This window comes from Oryx dammah, unplaced genomic scaffold (genome assembly GCF_014754425.2).
Source record: "Oryx dammah isolate SB20612 unplaced genomic scaffold, SCBI_Odam_1.1 HiC_scaffold_5, whole genome shotgun sequence".
Taxonomy (NCBI): domain Eukaryota; kingdom Metazoa; phylum Chordata; class Mammalia; order Artiodactyla; family Bovidae; genus Oryx; species Oryx dammah.
Genome location: NW_024070189.1, coordinates 57,547,932 through 57,566,260, shown reverse-complemented (window position 1 = coordinate 57,566,260; position 18,329 = coordinate 57,547,932). Strand labels below are relative to the sequence as shown.

The 18,329-nt window shown below is 45.4% G+C and overlaps 1 protein-coding gene across 8 annotated transcripts in view; it reads left to right on the top strand.

The window, feature by feature from the left end:
• The window catches only part of LOC120863539 (protocadherin gamma-C4), a 171,054-nt gene that overhangs the window by 130,132 nt on the left and 22,593 nt on the right, over positions 1–18,329 (top strand). The window contains exon 1 of one of the 8 annotated variants that reach the window (XM_040239870.1): positions 7,938–10,541. The exons of 5 other annotated variants lie outside the window; for them this stretch is intronic. In XM_040239870.1, coding sequence (XP_040095804.1) covers positions 8,109–10,541 — 2,433 coding nt within the window. In that variant the 5' untranslated portion in view covers positions 7,938–8,108. Of the gene's footprint in view, positions 1–7,937; positions 10,542–13,765; positions 18,163–18,329 lie in introns of those variants that run through there. 2 more of the 8 variants (XM_040239878.1, XM_040239869.1) reach the window with 2 other exon arrangements.

The window sequence follows — 18,329 nt, the reverse complement described above, 5'->3', positions numbered from 1 at the left end:
TATCCCTTCTACAGGGGATCTTCCTGACCCAGGAATCGAACCTGGGTCTCCTGCATTGCAGGTGGATTCTTTACCAACTGACCTATCAGGGAAGCCGAATTCCCATGTTAGGGAAGTTTTCAGCTATTTTCTCTTCAAATGTTTTCTCAGGTCCTTTCTTTCTTCTCCTTCTGGGACTCCTATAATGTGAATGTTGATACGTTTAATGTTGTCCCAGAAATCTCTTAGGCTGTCTTCATTTCTTTTCATCCTGTTTTCTGTATTCTGTTCTATGGCAGTGATTTCCACCATCCTGTTCTCTAGGTCATTTATGCATTCTTCTGCCTCAGTTATTCTGCCACTGATCCCTTCTAGAGTATTGTTCATCTCTGTTTGTTTGTTCTTTAGTTCTTGTAGGTCTTTGGTAAACATCTCCATTGTTTTCCTAAGATCCTGAATCATCTTTACTAACAATATTCTGAGTTCTTTTTCTGGAAGGTTGTGTATCTCCACTTTATTTAGTTTTTCTGGGGTTTCATCTTGTCCTTTCATCTGGGACATAACTTTGTGCTTTTCCATTGTGATTAACTTTCTGTAATATGGCTTTTGTTTTAGTTGCTGTGGGACTGTGCTTCTTCTTGCTTCTTCTGTCTGCCCTCTGGATGATGCTAAGAGGCTTGTGTAAGCTTCCTGATGGGAGGGACTGGCGATGGGAAAAATGGGGTCTTGCTCTGGCGGACAGGGCTTTGCTCAGTAAAGCTTTAATCCAATTATCTGCTGATGGATGGGATTGCACTCCCTCGCTGATTGTTGTTTGGCCTGAGGTGACCCAGCCCTGGGGTCTGCAGGCTCTATGGTTGGGTTAATGGTGAACTCCAAGAGGGTTTATGCCAAGGGGGACCTTCCCAGCTTGATGCTGCCTGTGCCCCCAACCCCGTGGTGAGCCCCTGCCAGTCCATGCCTCCACAGGAGACCCTCCAACACTAGCAGGTAGTTTTGGTTCTGTCTCCTGTGGAGTCACTGCTCCTCTCCTATGGGGCTTGTTGCATGCAAGATTTTGTTTGTACCCTCCAAGATTGGAGTCTGTGTTTCCCCCAGTCCTGTGAAAGTCCTATAATCAAATCCCATTGGCCTTCAAAGCCAGATTCCCTGGGAATCCCCAAGCTGGGAAGCCTGACATGGGGTTCAGAACCTACACAACAGTGGGCGAACTTCTTTGGTATTATTTTTCTCCAATTTGTGGGTCACCCACTGACAGGGTATGGGATTTGATTTTATCGTGATTGTGCTCCTCCTATCATCTGGCTGCAGCGTCTTGTCTTTGGACGTGCAGTATCTTTTTTTGGTGGGTTCTAGTACCCTCCTGTCAGTGGTGGTTCAACAGGTAGTTGCACTTTCCCCCTGTAGTAATTTTTAAACAAGGAGTTCCCTTGTTTTCATTCTGCACTGGTCCTGCAAATTATGTAGCCAGTCCTGGTACCAAGCAATGTATTTAGTAAGGAGAAATTTTTGAAAAGATTTAATAGATATTTAATCTATTTGAAAGATTTGAAAGATTCTTTAGGTCTCCACATGCAAAATGGAGTTTAGGGAAAGTGAAAGAGGAAGTAAGAAAACCAGAGGGGAAGCTGACAGTATTTAAGATGGTAGCAGTAAAGGGGAAAGTAATCAACAGATTCAAAGTATAGTTTGGAGGTAGTAAGGATTGATATGAACTGGTAATGAATTAAATGTAGGAATATAGAGAAAGATGTTAAGAATGACCTGAGAATTTAGTTTTTATTTTTTTACTTTGGCTGCATGTGTCTTCCTTGAGCCCTGAGGGCATTCTCTAGTTGTGGCAAGTGGGCTGAGTTGCCTGGTGGCATATGGGCCAGGGATTGAATCCACTTCCCCTGTGTTGCAATAGAGATTCTCAAGCATTGGACCACCAGGGAAGTCCCAAGAATGACCTGAGAATTTATTTTGGGGGGCCATATTTCCTTTTTATTTCCCTGTTCCCCCCAACACACACCCTTAAACCTAAGAAAGCAGGTTCTGAGAAGACAGCACAGTGGCCTCGGCCTCCGGGGATCCAAGGGGCCACATGTGTGTCCCAAAGGAAAGTGTGGCAGGAGAGGTAGGCCAGGGTGCACTGGGTGGATGGCGGTAGCAGTAGCAGGAGTATCGACTCGTGGCAGTTTGTGTGGGCGTGCTGGACTGGTTCAGCCTCAGTGTTCTACGGGCAACCAGCCAGCAAAATCCACATCTTCCGCCTCAGACCGCTTGATGAAGGCGTGGTTCATGAGCATCTTCAGGTCTGTAGCTCGGTCGGGTTCTTAATCAGGCATTTATTTACAAATTCCTGGAAGTCCTGGGTGAACATGCCCATTGTGCAGCTTGGGAGAAGGCTCACTGATGATGTAGTCCAGCTGCTCAAATATCGCCATGGCTAGCTGGCTGGCCATCCTGTGACTGCTGATGGGGCTTCCGGGGTGACCTGAGAATTTCTGACTAGACTAGAAGTGGCCCTTATTAGATGAGGAAAGTTGGAGAGAGAACATTTTTTGAGGGTGTGGTTAAGAGTTGGGTTTGACACTATACTAAGTGAAAGAAGCCAGATACAAAGGATACACATTTGTTTTTTTATTGCAGTATAGTTGATTTGCCGTGTTGTGTTCATTTCTGTGCACAGCAGAGTGACTCAGTTTTACACGTATACATTTTTATATTCTTTTCTATTATGGTTTGTCTCAGGAGATTGGATATAGTTCCCTGTGCTGTACACATAGGACCTTATTGTTTATCCATTCATAGACCAACCCCAAACTCCAGATGGTCTCTATCCCTCCTCCCTCCCCCTTGGCAACTACTAGTCTGCTCTCTGTGTCTGCAGGTCTGTTTCTGCTTTGTAGATAAGTTCATTCATGCCTTATTTTTTATTTGTTTTTATTTGATATGTGAGATCTTAGTTCCCCAATCAGGGATCAAACTCATGTCCCTTGCATTGGGAGTGCAGAGTCTTAACCACTAGACCACCAGGAAAGTCCCATTTGTGCCACATTGTAGATTCCACATATAAGTGACATCATAAGGTATTTGTCTTTCTCTGACTTACTTTAATTATTATGAAAATTTTCCCTGATGCTGCAGATGACATCACTGTGTTCTTTTTTATGGCCGAGTAATATTCTATTGTATATATGTACCACATCTTCTTTATCCATTCTTCTGTCAATGGACATTTAGGTTGTTTGCATGTCTTGACTATTGTGAATAGTGCTGCTGTATCTTTTAAAATTAGTTTTGTCTGAATATATGCCCAGGAGTGGAATTGCTGGGTCATAATGGTCACAGTTTTAGTTTTCTGAGGAACCTCTTTACTGTTCTCCATAATGGCTACACCAACTTACGTTCCTGCCAACGGTGTAGGAGGGTCTTCTTTTCTCCAAACCCTCTCCAACATGTGTTATTTGTAGACTTTTTAAAAAAAATGTATTTATTTATGGCTTCTCTGGGTCTTCTTTACAGTGCGCGGGCTTCTCTTGTTGCAGAGCACTGGCTCTAGAGCACAGGCTCAGTCATTGCAGTGCTTGGGCTTAGTTGCTCCTTGGTTTGTGGGATCCCCCCAGACCAGAGGTTGAACCTGTGTGCCCTGCATTGCCAGGGGGATTCTTAACCACTGGACCACCAGAAAAGTCCTGTAGACTTTTTAATGATGGTCATTTTGACGTGTGTGACTTGGTATTTCATCTATAATTCCTTTTTTTGTGTGTGAAATTTCTAGAGAAAGCAAAACTATATAGTAAGTAGATCAGTGGCTATCTGAAGCTTTGCATGGGAACAATAATTGACTGCAGACAGGCATAAAGGATTTTGGGGGTTGACGGCAGTATTCTAAAACTGGATTGTCATGTTGGTTTTGTAATTATATAAAATTGTTAAAATCACTGATCATCCATGTGAGCTCTATGATAAGTACAGAGTTGTTAAAAGATTAACATAAAAGATTGAGAGGACTCCCTGGCAGTCCAGTGGTTAAGACTTTGCACTTCCAATGCAGGAGGTGTGGGTTCCATCCCTGGCGGGGGAACTAAGATCCCACATGCTGATTGTTGGCCAAAAAATAAATATTAATAAAGATAGAATAGAATAGAATTTGTAATCTTTGTTCTTAAAAAAGAAAAGATTGATATAGCTGTGATTATGTCAGGGAGTACTATTGTTATTCCCATTTTATAGATAAAATTAAAAATAAAAGCTTCAGGACTTCCCTGGTGGCTCAGGGGTTAAAAATCTACCTACCAGTGGAGAAGACACGGGGTTGGATCCCTGATCTGGGAGGATCCCCCATGGCTCGGAGCAACTAAGCCCATGCACCACAACTATTGCGCCTGTGCTCCAGCGCTGGGGAGCCGTGACTACTGAAGCTTGCAGACCCTGAAGCCTGTGCTGTGCAACAGGAGAGGCCACCCCAATGACAAGGCCTCACATTGCAACTAGAGAGTAGCCCCCTCTTGCCACAACTAGAGTAAAAACCTGTGCAGCAACAAATACCCAGTACAGCCCAAAATACATAAATAATATTTAAAAAATAAAGGCTTCATGGTTATAGAGCTACTGAATGTAATATGCAGTATTGGAACTTGAGTCTTTTTGACACTAAGGCATACTCTTGACCACTGTAATATATTCACTTTTTCTATTTTAAAATTGTTTGCTGCATCTTTTTGACCAGAGGCTCTCTTGGAATCATAAAACAGAGAGGGAAAAAAGATAGAGACTGGAAAATTCTATCGATCCTGTACACTAGTACTTCCATTTTCACTGGATGTAGGTGACAGCAAGATTTTTGTCCAGTGTGAGTTACATTACCACACCTTACTTGGCTCTTTGGCAAACTATGTTTTCTCTTTCAAATCATTAAGTTAAAGAGTTTAATTAGGGCTACTGGTAGCTTAAAAGGCAGAGACTGTATCTTCCAAAAATGTTCTCTCCTAGGGAAAATGGATACACACAAATGAATATATATAATCTTTACTGCTTTTTATGATTACCATTAGCATAAAGATCGCTATATTGATTAGCATTAAGTATGGGGAGATGTTGGTCAAAGGGTAAAATTTTTAGTTATAAAATGAATAATTTGTGGAATCTGATGTACGACATGGTGACTGTAGTTAACAATATTATAGTGTAACTTGAAATTTGTTAAGACTAAATCTTAAGTGTTCTTACCACATGCATTAAAAAGTGGTAACTAGATGAGGTGGTGGATGTGTTGACTATATTGTGTTGATCATCTCGCAACATATATGTTAAATCATGTTGTACCCCTTTTAAATTCATATAATTTTATCAATTATACTTCCATAAAGCTGGAAAAAATGAAGCATTAAGTGCCTGCTGTGCTAGTCACTGAGGAGGCAAGTGATAATCAAAACAGGCATGGTCTCTGCCTTCTTGCAGCTTTATTTAGTCACTTCTTAGTGGGAGAAGCAGGCATTATTCTTAAGCACTATAGAATTATAAAATTTTAAATTGTGCTAGGTTCAACAAAGGAAAATATAAGGTTGTCTGAGGGAGCATAACAAAGGATCCTGATTTTAACAAGGGTCAAAGAGAAGACCTCTATTAGGAAATTACACTTAAACTGAGACCTGAAAGATCAGTAGAAATAAGCAAAAGGAAGGAAGGAAAAAAAAAAAAAACGTTCCTGGTAGAGGAGCAGCCTGCGTGGAGAGCTTCGCTGATGACCACACAGCAGTGTAATAGAATATCCAGAGCAGGGGAAAGCTTGAGACTTGGATACTGTGCAGAAAATGCTCCTGAGGAGCTCTGAGCTGGAGAATCTTCTGATCCAATTAAAATTAAGAACATCACTCTGGCTACTGTGAACAGTGGATCCAAAGAGGGTTCAGTTCAGTTGCTCAGTCGTGTCTGACTCTTTGTGACCCCATGGACTGCAGCACACCAGGCCTCCCTGTCCGTCACCAACTCCCCAAGTTTACTCAAACTCATGTCCATTGAGTCTCCTCCTGCCTTCAGTCTTTCCCAGCATCAGGGTCTTTTCAAATGAGTCAATTCTTCACATCAGGTGGCCAAAGTATTGGAGTTTCATCTTCAACATCAGTCCTTCCAATGAATATTCAGGACTGATTTCCTTTCGGATAGACTGGTTGGAGAAGGGAATGGCAAACCACTTCAGTATTCTTGCCTTGAGAACCCCATGAACAGTATGAAAAGGAGGGTTCTGTTGGCTAATGAAGAGGTCTTAGGAAAACTATGGGATTTATTGTTAAAGGGAAAACTATTTCAGCTTTTAAAAGCTAGTTTTTGAAAACCAGAATGTCAGTTAAGTCGTGAATGGGGGCAAATGTCTGATAAATCAGTACATCTGAAAAACCACTAGATCAGTGCTTCTCAAACTTTAATGTACATTCATATCACTCTGGCATTTTGTTAAAATGCAGTTCTGATTCAGTAGGTCTGGAGTGGGAACATTTCTAACAAGCTCCCATGTGACGTCCATGCTCTTGGTCTTTGGCTCACACTTTGAGTAGCAAGTGACTGGGCTACTAAATATGAACTAAATTCTATATTCTAATTGTCTAGTACCTATCAGCCTTCATAGTTGTTTGGACAATTGTCAATTTTGAGTATTTAAAAACTGGAGGTTTTAAAAGATGAATCAAGTATTGACATAGGTCAAATATGGCTTTTCATCTCTTCTATAAATATCCTATATATACTTCCTATATACTTATTTAACCTGCCTCTCTGCTGCTTGGCCTCAAGTTTCAGTTAAACTTCAGAAAGAACTATATGCAATTAATGTGTACAGAAATAGTATGTGATTCTTTATGTCTAGTATTTAATGGGAGATATATATCATTGACTTACTCTGATGCCAGAATTTTATCTGCCTTATTGATTTAATAGGATAGGAACACAGGAACCCTTAGAAGGTAGTTTGTTTTCAAAGGATGTATGACTGGGTTCTAACTTATAGTTGACTATCTTATTCATTATCCTAGTCATTACTGTTTTGTTTGATTACAATCTTAAATGCAGAAAAATTCAGACTCTGTATTCCCTGGCTAAAGGTTTTGTATTTTGGATATCCCAATCATTTCATAAAGGTTCCAGGTGGTAAATAAAACCTGGTCATTTTTCTTTTTTGGGGGGGGTAGTGAAGAGGGGATATTATCCTTTATTAGCAATGCAACGTCTCTTTGTGGCATGCCTCATGATCTTGAGAAACAGATTGATAAGTAAAGGAAAACTTTAGAAATTATGCTTTCTGATTGAGATTATGCTTGTTGGGACAAATAGGACAGAAAAATTTCACATTGCTCCCTCATTGTGAAGAAATAAGAGCTAAGCAATAACATTCAATTTAAAAAGATACCTGAATTATGTTTTTAAATTTCACAAAACAAAGTTAAACCAAACAGTGGTAGCTCCTGTAGATTTTTCTCTACTGGGGAATTGACCGGAATGCTACAGTCGCATTTGTTAAGAAAGAAAACTAAAATTGTTATTAATACCTCAAAAAAAAATGCTAAACGCCTCTCTACTCGCAGAGTCCAGCTAGGTGAGTTTTACCTAGTCCTCCAGTAGACCAGGTAACGTTATGTCGTTTTTTGGTTAGGTTTGAACCCCGTTTTAGAGATTAAAGATAGCGGTTAAAATGTTTAACAGGCCTTTGTTCGGCTTTTAGACTTGTAGGAAGGCCAGCTTCATCACCTGGTAGTTGGCTTTCCAGCTAAGGTGGGTTTCGGATGTGCAGCTTCTGCCAAGGAGCTCTGGCTGTAAACTCTGGAAGAAAGCCAAAGGAAAGAAGTTCCCGGCCCTAGTGCTTGTCCTGCTCAGAGAGTCCGGCGCTGGCGCATTTTTCGTGCAGTTATTGGCTGGGACTCTGCGTGCCGCTGTCGGCCAATGGAGACGCTGGAGATCTGGCCCCGGCCCGTCCCCTCTCGGCGCCGCGGGATGAGGCCGAGACTGAACAGCCGGCGAGCAAATCAGCGGCATCCAGAAAGCCATGTCCGACTCGGAGCCCAGCGCCCGAGCGCTAACCCGCTGAAAGTTTCTCGGGAAAGAAGCCGGGACGATCTGGACCCTGCTAAGAGGAACTGTTTTTGAGTGAGATGGTCCCAGAGGCCTGGAGGGGCGGACTGGTAAGCACCGGGAGAGTGGTGGGAGTTTTGCTGCTTCTGGGTGCCTTGCACAAGGCTTCCTCCGCCGTCATTCGCTATGAGATCCTGGAGGAAAGAGAGAAGGGTTTCGTGGTGGGCAACGTGGTCAGGGACCTTGACTTGGATCTCGGCAGCCTATCAGCTCGCAGGCTCCGGGTGGTGTCCGGAGCTAGCCGAAGATTCTTTGAGGTGAACTGGGAGACCGGAGAGATGTTCGTGAACGACCGCCTGGATCGAGAGGAGCTGTGTGGGACCCTGCCCTCCTGTACCATAACTCTGGAGTTGGTAGTGGAGAGGCCGCTAGAGTTGTTCAGCGCGGAAGTGGTGATCCAAGACATCAACGACAACAATCCCTCTTTTCCTACTCGGGAAATGAAATTGGAGATTAGCGAGACCGTGGCGCCGGGAACGCGCTTTCCGCTCGAGAGCGCGCATGATCCCGATGTGGGAAGCAACTCTTTACAAACCTACGAGCTGAGCCGAAACGAGTACTTTGCGCTTCGAGTGCAGACTGGGGAAGACAGCACTAAGTACGCGGAGCTGGTCCTGGAGCGCTCCCTGGACCGGGAGCGAGAACCAGATCTCCAGCTGGTGCTGACGGCGTTGGACGGAGGAACTCCGGCTCGCTCCGCCAGCCTTCCTATTCGAATCGTTGTGCTGGACGCAAATGACAATGTGCCCACCTTCAACCAGTCCTTGTACCGGGCGCGTGTCCTGGAGGATGCACCCCCAGGCACTCGCGTGGTGCAAGTCCGTGCAACGGATCTGGATGAAGGCCCCAACGGCGAAATCATTTACTCCTTCGGCAGCCACAACCGCGCTGGCGTGCGGGAACTATTCTCCTTGGACCTTGTTACCGGGGTGCTGACAGTCAAGGGTCGACTGGACTTCGAAGACGCCAAACTCCATGAGATTTACATACAGGCCAAAGACAAAGGCGCCAATCCCGAAGGAGCACACTGTAAAGTTTTGGTAGAGGTTGTGGACGTAAATGACAATGCCCCAGAGATCACAGTCACCTCCGTGTACAGCCCAGTCCCCGAGGACGCCCCTCTTGGAACTGTCATTGCTCTGCTCAGTGTGACCGATCTGGATGCTGGGGAGAACGGGCTGGTGACATGCGAGGTTCCACCAGGTCTCCCTTTTAGCCTTATATCTTCCCTCAAGAATTACTTCACTTTGAAAACCAGCGCAGCCCTGGATCGGGAGACCGTGCCAGAATACAACCTCAGCATCACTGCTCGAGATGCGGGAACCCCTTCCCTCTCAGCCCTCACGACAGTGCGGGTGCAAGTGTCCGACATCAACGACAACCCTCCACAATCTTCCCAGTCTTCTTACAATGTTTACGTTGAGGAAAATAACCTGCCTGGTGTTCCAATACTAAACCTAAGTGTCTGGGACCCCGACGCCCCGCAGAATGCTCGCCTTTCCTTCTTTCTCTTAGAGCAAGGAGCTGAAATAGGCCTAGTGGGTCGCTATTTTACGATAAATCGTGACAGTGGCGTTGTGTCATCCTTAGTGCCCCTGGACCATGAGGATCGCCGTGAGTTTGAGTTAACAGCTCACATCAGCGATGGGGGCACTCCTGTCCTGGCTACCAACATCAGTGTGAATGTATTTGTCACTGACCGCAATGACAATGCCCCCCAGGTCCTATACCCCCGGCCTGGCCAGAGCTCAGTGGAGATGCTGCCTCGAGGTACTGCTGCTGGCTACCTGGTCACACGGGTGGTGGGCTGGGACCCAGATTCAGGGCACAACGCCTGGCTCTCCTACAGCCTCTTGGGAGCCCCCAACCAGAGCCTTTTTGCTGTGGGACTTCACACGGGTCAAATCACCACTGCCCGCCCAGTCCAGGATACAGATTCGCCCAGGCAGACTCTCACGGTATTGATCAGAGACAATGGGGAGCCATCACTGTCCACTACTGCGACCCTGACTGTGTCAGTAACTGAGGAATCTCCTGAAGCCCTGGCTGAGTTCCCTGCTGGCTCTGCCCCCAGGGAGCAGAATAAAAATCTCACCTTTTATCTACTTCTCTCTCTAATCCTGGTCTCCGTGGGGTTCGCAGTCACAGTATTAGGAGTGATCATATTCAAAGTTTACAAATGGAAGCAGTCCAGGGACCTATACCGAGCCCCTGTGAGCTCCCTGTACCGAACACCAGGGCCCTCTCTGCACGCGGACGCTGTGCGGGGAGGCCTGATGGCCCCACACCTTTACCATCAGGTGTACCTCACCACTGACTCGAGACGCAGTGACCCACTGCTGAAGAAACCTGGTGCTGCCAGCCCCCTGGCCAGCCGCCAGAACACTCTGCGGAGCCTTGATCCAGTGTTCTATAGGCAAGTGCTGGGTGCAGAGAGCTCCCCTCCTGGACAGGTAAGGGTTAGCAAGTCACCCTGGAATGATATGAATGCTTTTTGATTCCTGCATCACTTCTAGGAACGTACGTAGCCATCTTCATTTTCAGTGATCAAGACATTTTCCTAATGATGCACCCACATTTTTACTTGGCTTTTCCCAGATTAAACGTTGTGCCTTTTGGGGGAGGGAGATGGCCAATCTAGAGTGTGGTTTGTGGTCCCACACAGTGTGGAGTTAATTCACTCATCTGTGGACACAATTCACACCCTCAGCATTCACTTGCCATAGCAACTAACCAATCCTGCTAAAGGGCCATTAAGCTTTAACTCACCATCTCAGCACTCAGAGCTTAGCTTGGTATCATTTGCATTGAGTACAAGTTAATGGAAACCTCTAGCCAGTAGCAGCTGCTAGGAGTATAAAGACTACCTCTGTCCATCTTTCAAATGATTGCCACATCTGCATTAAAACTAATGGTTTGCTGATAATTTTCCTTTGATTGCACAGATCCTCTTCCTCATTCTCAGATGGCTTTCTATGAAAGAAATAAAATTCTAGAGTCCTTTAAATTTTATTTCAAGGACACTACAGGAAATTATGTGGACATTATTTACATGTGCATTATAGAAAATTTGGAAAATATGGAAAAATATAAGAAAAAATTAAAATTAATTTTATTCCCAAATCCACAGGTAACCACCATTCATTATAAAAGTAAAAGTAATATTTACTTTGAAAATAAATTCAGAAGGACATAAAGTACAAAATGAAAGTTCTTTTTGCCCTAAGTGTTCATTCCTATCCTTTCACCGTTATTATTATTATTATTTTAGTATAAATGTAGTGTGACAGGCAAATTCATACCGTGAGAAAAAAGATAAAGCTTTCATTTATTCAGGATAGTATCCAGGCCTTTGTTTTGGAGTGCAGCTTAAACATACTTCCATTTGTGGGAGAACAACTATAACTTTGTTACTAATAAGTGTATTATTGCTATCAACCTTTGGGTCTGGCAGTTAGACATAGGAAGCTCCACCACTTACCATCCATGAGTCCATGGCCAAGTTAATCTATTTTCTAGCCCCATTTTTAGTATGTGGAAAAGAAGTAGCAAGAGTTTTATAAGATTAGTGCATGATACAATATATGCACAGTGTTTGTTGTGTCAGTTCCAAAAAATTCTTTAGCTACTAACCTAGAGTCAGTTCAAGATGACAAAGCAGAGGCATATATGGAAAGGATAAGGAAGGATGAAAGCCAGAGAGAAGCAGCTGCTGCTTTTCTGGTCAGACTGGAAAACAACTGGCATTTTCCTTTGAATGATGTTCTCAAACGTGGTTGCACACCAGAATTACCTAGGGACCTTTTAAAAATCCTGAAGCCCAGGCCACATCCCAGATGGATTAAAGCGGTCTGTTGGTATGGGACACAGGCATTGATATTTTTTGAAGGTCCTCAAGTGATTCCAGTGTGAAGGCAAATTTGAAAAGCATTGCCCTAAGATATGCCTGTCCATCAATTAGCATGTTTTTGAAATGAAGTGTTATTTTGAAGTTCACAGAACCAGCAGCCAGCCTTGTTTTGCCAGGCTGAACTTTAAAAAATTCTATAATGTTATTTCTCAGCCTTAAAGTATTATATAGAATAGCTCTAGGAAAGCACTGTAGGGAAGATGTGAGATATTTCAGTCATCTAAGGAGAAAAATCTTCCTCAACCACTAGCCCCTGGGCAACTATTTCTTTAAAAATTTAGAGCTCAGCAATGGGTGTGGTGTTTCTTTTAGGGGTGAAAACATTTTCCTATAATACTGTGGTGTTTGCATCATTTTAGCATATGTGAATATACTAAAAACCGTTGAATTGTACATTTTAAAGGGGTGAATTGTATGGTGTAATGGATAAATTATGTAGCTCAATACACCTGTTTTAAAAATCCAGAGATAGGAGAATCACACACTTGGCATAAAAAGGTCAAGTCTAGGATATATAGGATTCAGGCTTTATGATCCTCCAGTTCAAGTATTAATAATATAGATATGTTTGTTTTGGTGTCAACTTGCAAATAAAAGGGATTGAGATCTATAAGAGGTCAGTTCTTGGATGTTAAAGCCAGCAAAAAGGGTCAGTTGATGGCTACAGGGATGACACACTGTTAGGAAAATGATTTAAGATGTTACAGAAAGAGGTTTTATTTCTTTCTAGACAGACCAGAGGTGAAAGTGGGGAGACCCTAATACTGCACTTGACAGACTTTACCCAAGTCTCCTAACATTTCTGAGCTTGTGTTCTCAAATATAAACTCTTCCAAAATTGTGTGAGAATGAAAAGTAAGGTATATAAAATGTATATTCAATATAAAATACTCATAAAGTACAAGTATCTACTTGTTGAACTAACAAGTGATAATAGCACTAATTCACCATGTATTGGTGAATGTACCAGACAGTTTAAAAGATGAAAAGGCACAGTCCCTGCTCCAGTGGCACACGGAGTACCATAGGAGACAGACATGTACACACACCCACAAAAATGAAAAGGGAAATCTATATAATACAGGAAGCAACGGGAGCAAAGGAAAAGAAACACCCCAGTCAGCCTGGGGAAATCAGGAAGAATTCATACAGGTGATGAAGCTTGATCTGAGGATGAAAGTTGAGTAGTAGTTTATCAGCTAATAAAGGGGAAAGGCGAGTACAGAGGAACCCTTGCAGGAAATTCCATGCGGAGGGATAGAGTTTTTTTATTATTGCTGAACCTTAAAGTGTGTTTGTAAAACAACTTTTGTAGGAGCTAAAGTGAAGCAAGTAGGCAGGAGTTAAATCTTGAGTTACCTTTAGGCTATGCCAAGGATTTTTTATTTTATTCTATATCCATGATAGTCATTGCAGAATTTTGAACTGATATAATGTCGTCAGTTTTTGTTTGTTTGTTTTGGAGTGATTATTCTGGTAGCCATAAATGTGTGTGTGTGTGCTTAGTTACTCAGTTATGTTCGACTCTTTGCAACCCCGTGAACTGTACCCCACTAGGCTCCTCTGTCCATGGAATTGTCCAGGCAAGCATGGTGAAGTAAGTCGCCATAATGGATTGGGGATGTTGGGACTGGACACTAAAGAAGATTTGCATGCGTACTTAGTCGTGTCTGACTCTTCACCACCCCATGGACTGTAGCCCACTAGGCTCCTCTGTCCATGGGATTTTCCAGGCCAGATTACTGGAGTGAATTGCCATTTCCTCTCCCAGGGGATATTCCCAGCCCAGGGATTGAACCCGTGTCTCCTGCATTTGCAGGCACATTCTTTACCACGGAACCACCTGGGGAAGCCCTGTAATGTAACATGGGGCTATTATATTACATGGGGCTATTCTAGTACATTTAGAACATTTAGGAGGCTATCATAGTATTTGAGAAGATTGAGAAATGCTTGAACCAGCACAGTGACAAGTAGAGATGGAGGGACGTAACTATAGTGAAATTATCAGCACTTATTCATTGACATGATAAAGGGAAGATGGAAGAGGAATGAGTCAAAAATGATCCTCCTTACCCCTCCCCACTGGCAGCTTGGGGGCAAGATGGTGTCATTCTACTGAGATAGTGAATCCTGGCATAAACACCTTATAAGTCAGACTGATTTACACATATCATTCCCATGGGAGAAGGTTTAGGTGTTTGGGGGTGAAAGAACACAGAAAGCAGATGCCTCCCTTTGAGACCAAAATGTTGTTTGCTGGCCTCACCATCGAAAGGATATTCTTGAAGATCAAGGGCTTGGGAAAACACCTGGGAGGATAACCTCTGGTTTTGCTACTGGTTTTGGAAATCCCATGGTCAGAGGAGCCTGGCAGGCCATGGGGTCACCAAAAGTCAGATACGACTTAACACTACCACCAACAATAATTGGCAGCCTAGGTGAGGATTCAGATGAATTTTTAAAAATCTCACATGCAAATCAGGATAGATTTTTCTCTTTGTATTCTGGCGTGTTTGTGACTCCAGTTACAGTTTGCAGGTAACTACAGTGTGAATTTGAACAATCTTTCTGCATTTGTGCAAGGTGGTAGCCAGGCTCCAGGGAGGGTGAGATCAAGTCTCCCTTGCCAAAAGGCCCCCTAGGGCTCGGTGAAAAACTTGCTCTTTTGAAACAGTCACAGTTAGTAATTAACAACATATTAAGCATACCATGGTGTCAAATAAAGGAGATTTGTAGGCACTGGTGCTGTTGGTAGCTGATCTCAATCATTCAAGAAAGCTATTAAATCTTTGAACATTGGCTAGTCCTTAGCGTCTCCCAGACAAGCTGATTCTTTACTGATTTGGAACATCATCTTCTCCTGACTTCTCCCCCTCTCCTTCATTCCTTCCATACTGTCCTTGAAATCAATGAATGGCAATTTAGTATATCACCAGTGACTATCTGAGTAAGAGAGGTTTGGTTTCTGCTGCGCCTTCTGTTACAACAGAAATGTGTACTGCATAAATTTAATAGGCTGCATTAATGTGTAAGCCTTTTCTGCAAAGAGATGGATATGTTTCTGAATAATCTGCAGAGGGGCAGAGTTTTTGGTATAAAGCAGTGCTTCTAATTAGCTGTTGCTCTAATACAATCAGAATGAGGCAGAAGCTACTCCTTTAGAATATTGGTGGATGACAACACTGGCTTGAACAAAGTGACCAGTCTCAAATGGCTACTCACTCTCTGGGCTGCAGGTTGCTAGGGCTCTCAGGCTGTCGCTGTTTTCCCTGCCGAAAAGGGGCGGGGTGAGATGGGGTGGGGATTGGTGAATTAGAAAACAAAAACATATATGTTGTCTGCCTCTCTATAGAGGTAATAACCCGGGGGGGGGGGGGGAAAAGGTGGTGCGCGGGGGGGAGGGGAAAAAATAGGGGTTTTTTTTTTTTTTTTCCTTCTTCCAATACTGCGTCGCATTAACCCTGCTGCTATTGGGACGTTCTCTGCTTAGCCTATTGGCTGAGCCCAGGAGTCGCTGTCTGCCAATCGGGTGGAGGAAGGCAGACAAATCTACCCCGCCACCAGCAAAAAACGGCGCGTAACCCTTGCGGCGCCGGCCCAGCCGCGCCAGAGCTGGCGTGGGGAAAGGGAGATAGGTGTCTCCAGCTGCTGTGGCTGTTTGGGGCGGGTCAGCTTCTGGGGCTTCTCAGGACCAGATAGAGAACTAGCGGGCAGCAGCAATGCTCGGCAAGGTGAGAGGCTGGGTACAAATCAGCCGGGGGGCTACCCTTTTGTTCCTTTTTTGCCACCTGGGTTACGTTGGTGGGCAGATCCGATACCCGGTCCCAGAGGAGTCACAGGAAGGGACTTTTGTGGGGAATGTCGCCCAAGATTTCCTGCTGGATACCGAGAGCTTGGCAGCTCGCAGGCTGCAGGTCGCTGGAGAGGTGAACCAAAGACACTTCCGTGTGGATTTGGACAGCGGTGCCCTGCTCATCAAGAATCCAATCGATCGAGAGGCACTGTGTGGGCTCAGTGCCAGCTGTATTGTGCCCCTGGAGTTTGTAACAGAAGGGCCTTTGGAAATGTACCGAGCAGAGGTAGAAATTGTGGATGTGAATGATCACGCCCCCCGATTCCCTCGGCAGCAGCTGGACTTGGAAATTGGGGAGGCAGCTCCTCCAGGACAGCGTTTCCCCTTGGAAAAGGCTCAGGATGCAGATGTGGGGAGCAACTCCATCAGCAGCTATAGACTAAGCTCCAATGAACACTTTGCCCTAGATGTAAAGAAGCGCAGCGACGGCAGCCTGGTCCCAGAGCTGCTCCTGGAGAAACCTTTGGATCGGGAAAAGCAGTCAGACTACCGCTTAGTGCTGACTGCTGTGGATGGCGGGAACCCCCCAAGATCTGGCACGGCAGAGCTGCGGGTGTCAGTGCTGGACGTGAATGACAACGCCCCAGCCTTCCAGCAATCCAGCTATAGGATTAGCGTCTTGGAGAGCGCGCCAGCCGGCATGCTCCTCATCCAGCTCAATGCCTCCGACCCAGACCTGGGTCCCAGTGGTAACGTCACCTTTTCTTTCAGTGGTCACACCCCTGATCGTGTGAGAAGCCTCTTCAGCCTGCACCCCACTAATGGAAAGCTTACCCTTCAAGGACCCCTAGACTTTGAGAGCGAGAATTACTATGAATTTGATGTGCGGGCTCGAGATGGGGGCTCTCCAGCCATGGAGCAACATTGCAGCCTTCGGGTGGATCTCCTGGATGTGAATGACAACGCCCCCCACATCACAGTGACCTCAGAGCTGGGGACTCTCCCTGAGAGTGCAGAGCCTGGCACTGTGGTGGCACTCATCAGTGTGCAGGACCCTGACTCAGGTTCAAATGGGGACGTGAGCCTCCGTATTCCCGACCATTTGCCTTTCACCCTCAAGTCCGCCTTCAGGAACCAGTTCTCCCTGGTGACTGCTGGGCCCTTGGACCGAGAGGCCAAATCCAGCTATGATATCATGGTCACTGCTTCTGATGCCGGGAGCCCTCCTCTGAGTACCCACAGGACCATTTTCCTTAACATTTCGGATGTGAATGATAACCCACCCTCTTTCTTCCAGAGGTCACATGAGGTGTTTGTTCCAGAGAACAATCGCCCAGGGGACCTGCTCTGCTCCCTTGCGGCCTCTGATCCCGACTCTGGCTTGAATGCACTTATCTCCTACTCTCTCCTCGAGCCCAGAAATCGAGATGTGTCAGCATCCTCCTTCATCTCCCTGAACCCCCAGACGGGAGCTGTTCATGCTACTCGATCCTTTGACTATGAGCAAACACAGACACTGCAGTTTGAGGTGCAAGCCCGGGATCGGGGCAACCCACCCCTTAGTAGCACTGTGACAGTTCGCCTGTTTGTGCTGGACCTCAATGACAATGCCCCAGCTGTACTCCGCCCTAGGGCTCGGCCTGGTTCCTTATGTCCCCAAGCACTGCCTCCGTCAGTTGGTGCTGGCCACCTAGTCACAAAGGTGACCGCTGTGGACTTGGACTCAGGTTACAATGCTTGGGTTTCGTACCAGCTCCTGGAGGCCCCAGACCCCAGCCTGTTTGCAGTCTCCCGCTATGCCGGGGAGGTACGGACAGCTGTTCCCATCCCAGCTGATCTCCCGCCGCAGAAGCTGGTCATTGTGGTCAAGGACAGTGGTAGCCCACCACTCTCTACTTCCGTCACTCTCCTGGTGTCCTTGGAAGAAGACACTCATCCAGTTGTCCCTGATCTTCGAGAGTCTTCGGCTCCAAGGGAAGGAGAATCCCGCTTGACCCTCTACTTGGCTGTATCTCTAGTGGCAATTTGCTTTGTTTCCTTTGGCTCATTCGTGGCGCTCATCTCGAAGTGCCTGCGTGGGGCTGCCTGTGGAATGACCTGCTTTCCTGCTGGCACCTGTGCCTGTCTCACCCGGTCTCGAAGGAGGGAGGGGCTTCCTCCTTCCAATGGGATCCTCCGAATCCAGCTAGGGTCAGATGATCCTATCAAGTTTGTTGATGTGGGCGGCCACTCTCATGGCTGTACACCCTTGGCTTCTGCACCCACTCGGAGTGATAGCTTCATGATGGTGAAGTCACCCAGTGCACCTATGGCAGGGGAACCCGTTCGCCCAAGCTGCCCACCCTCTGATCTTCTCTATGGGCTAGAGGTGAGACCTTTGCAGGCTCAGCCAATGCTTGAGGGTTATTCTGATGCAGGCATGTGGCTGGGCCATGTCCCAGAGAATATATTGGTCTCTCTGTAAGAGCCTGTAGTGATGTTGCCACTTCTGTGAGTGGTAACTGTGTGGTAGATGATGTGCTTTAGAAGCGTTTT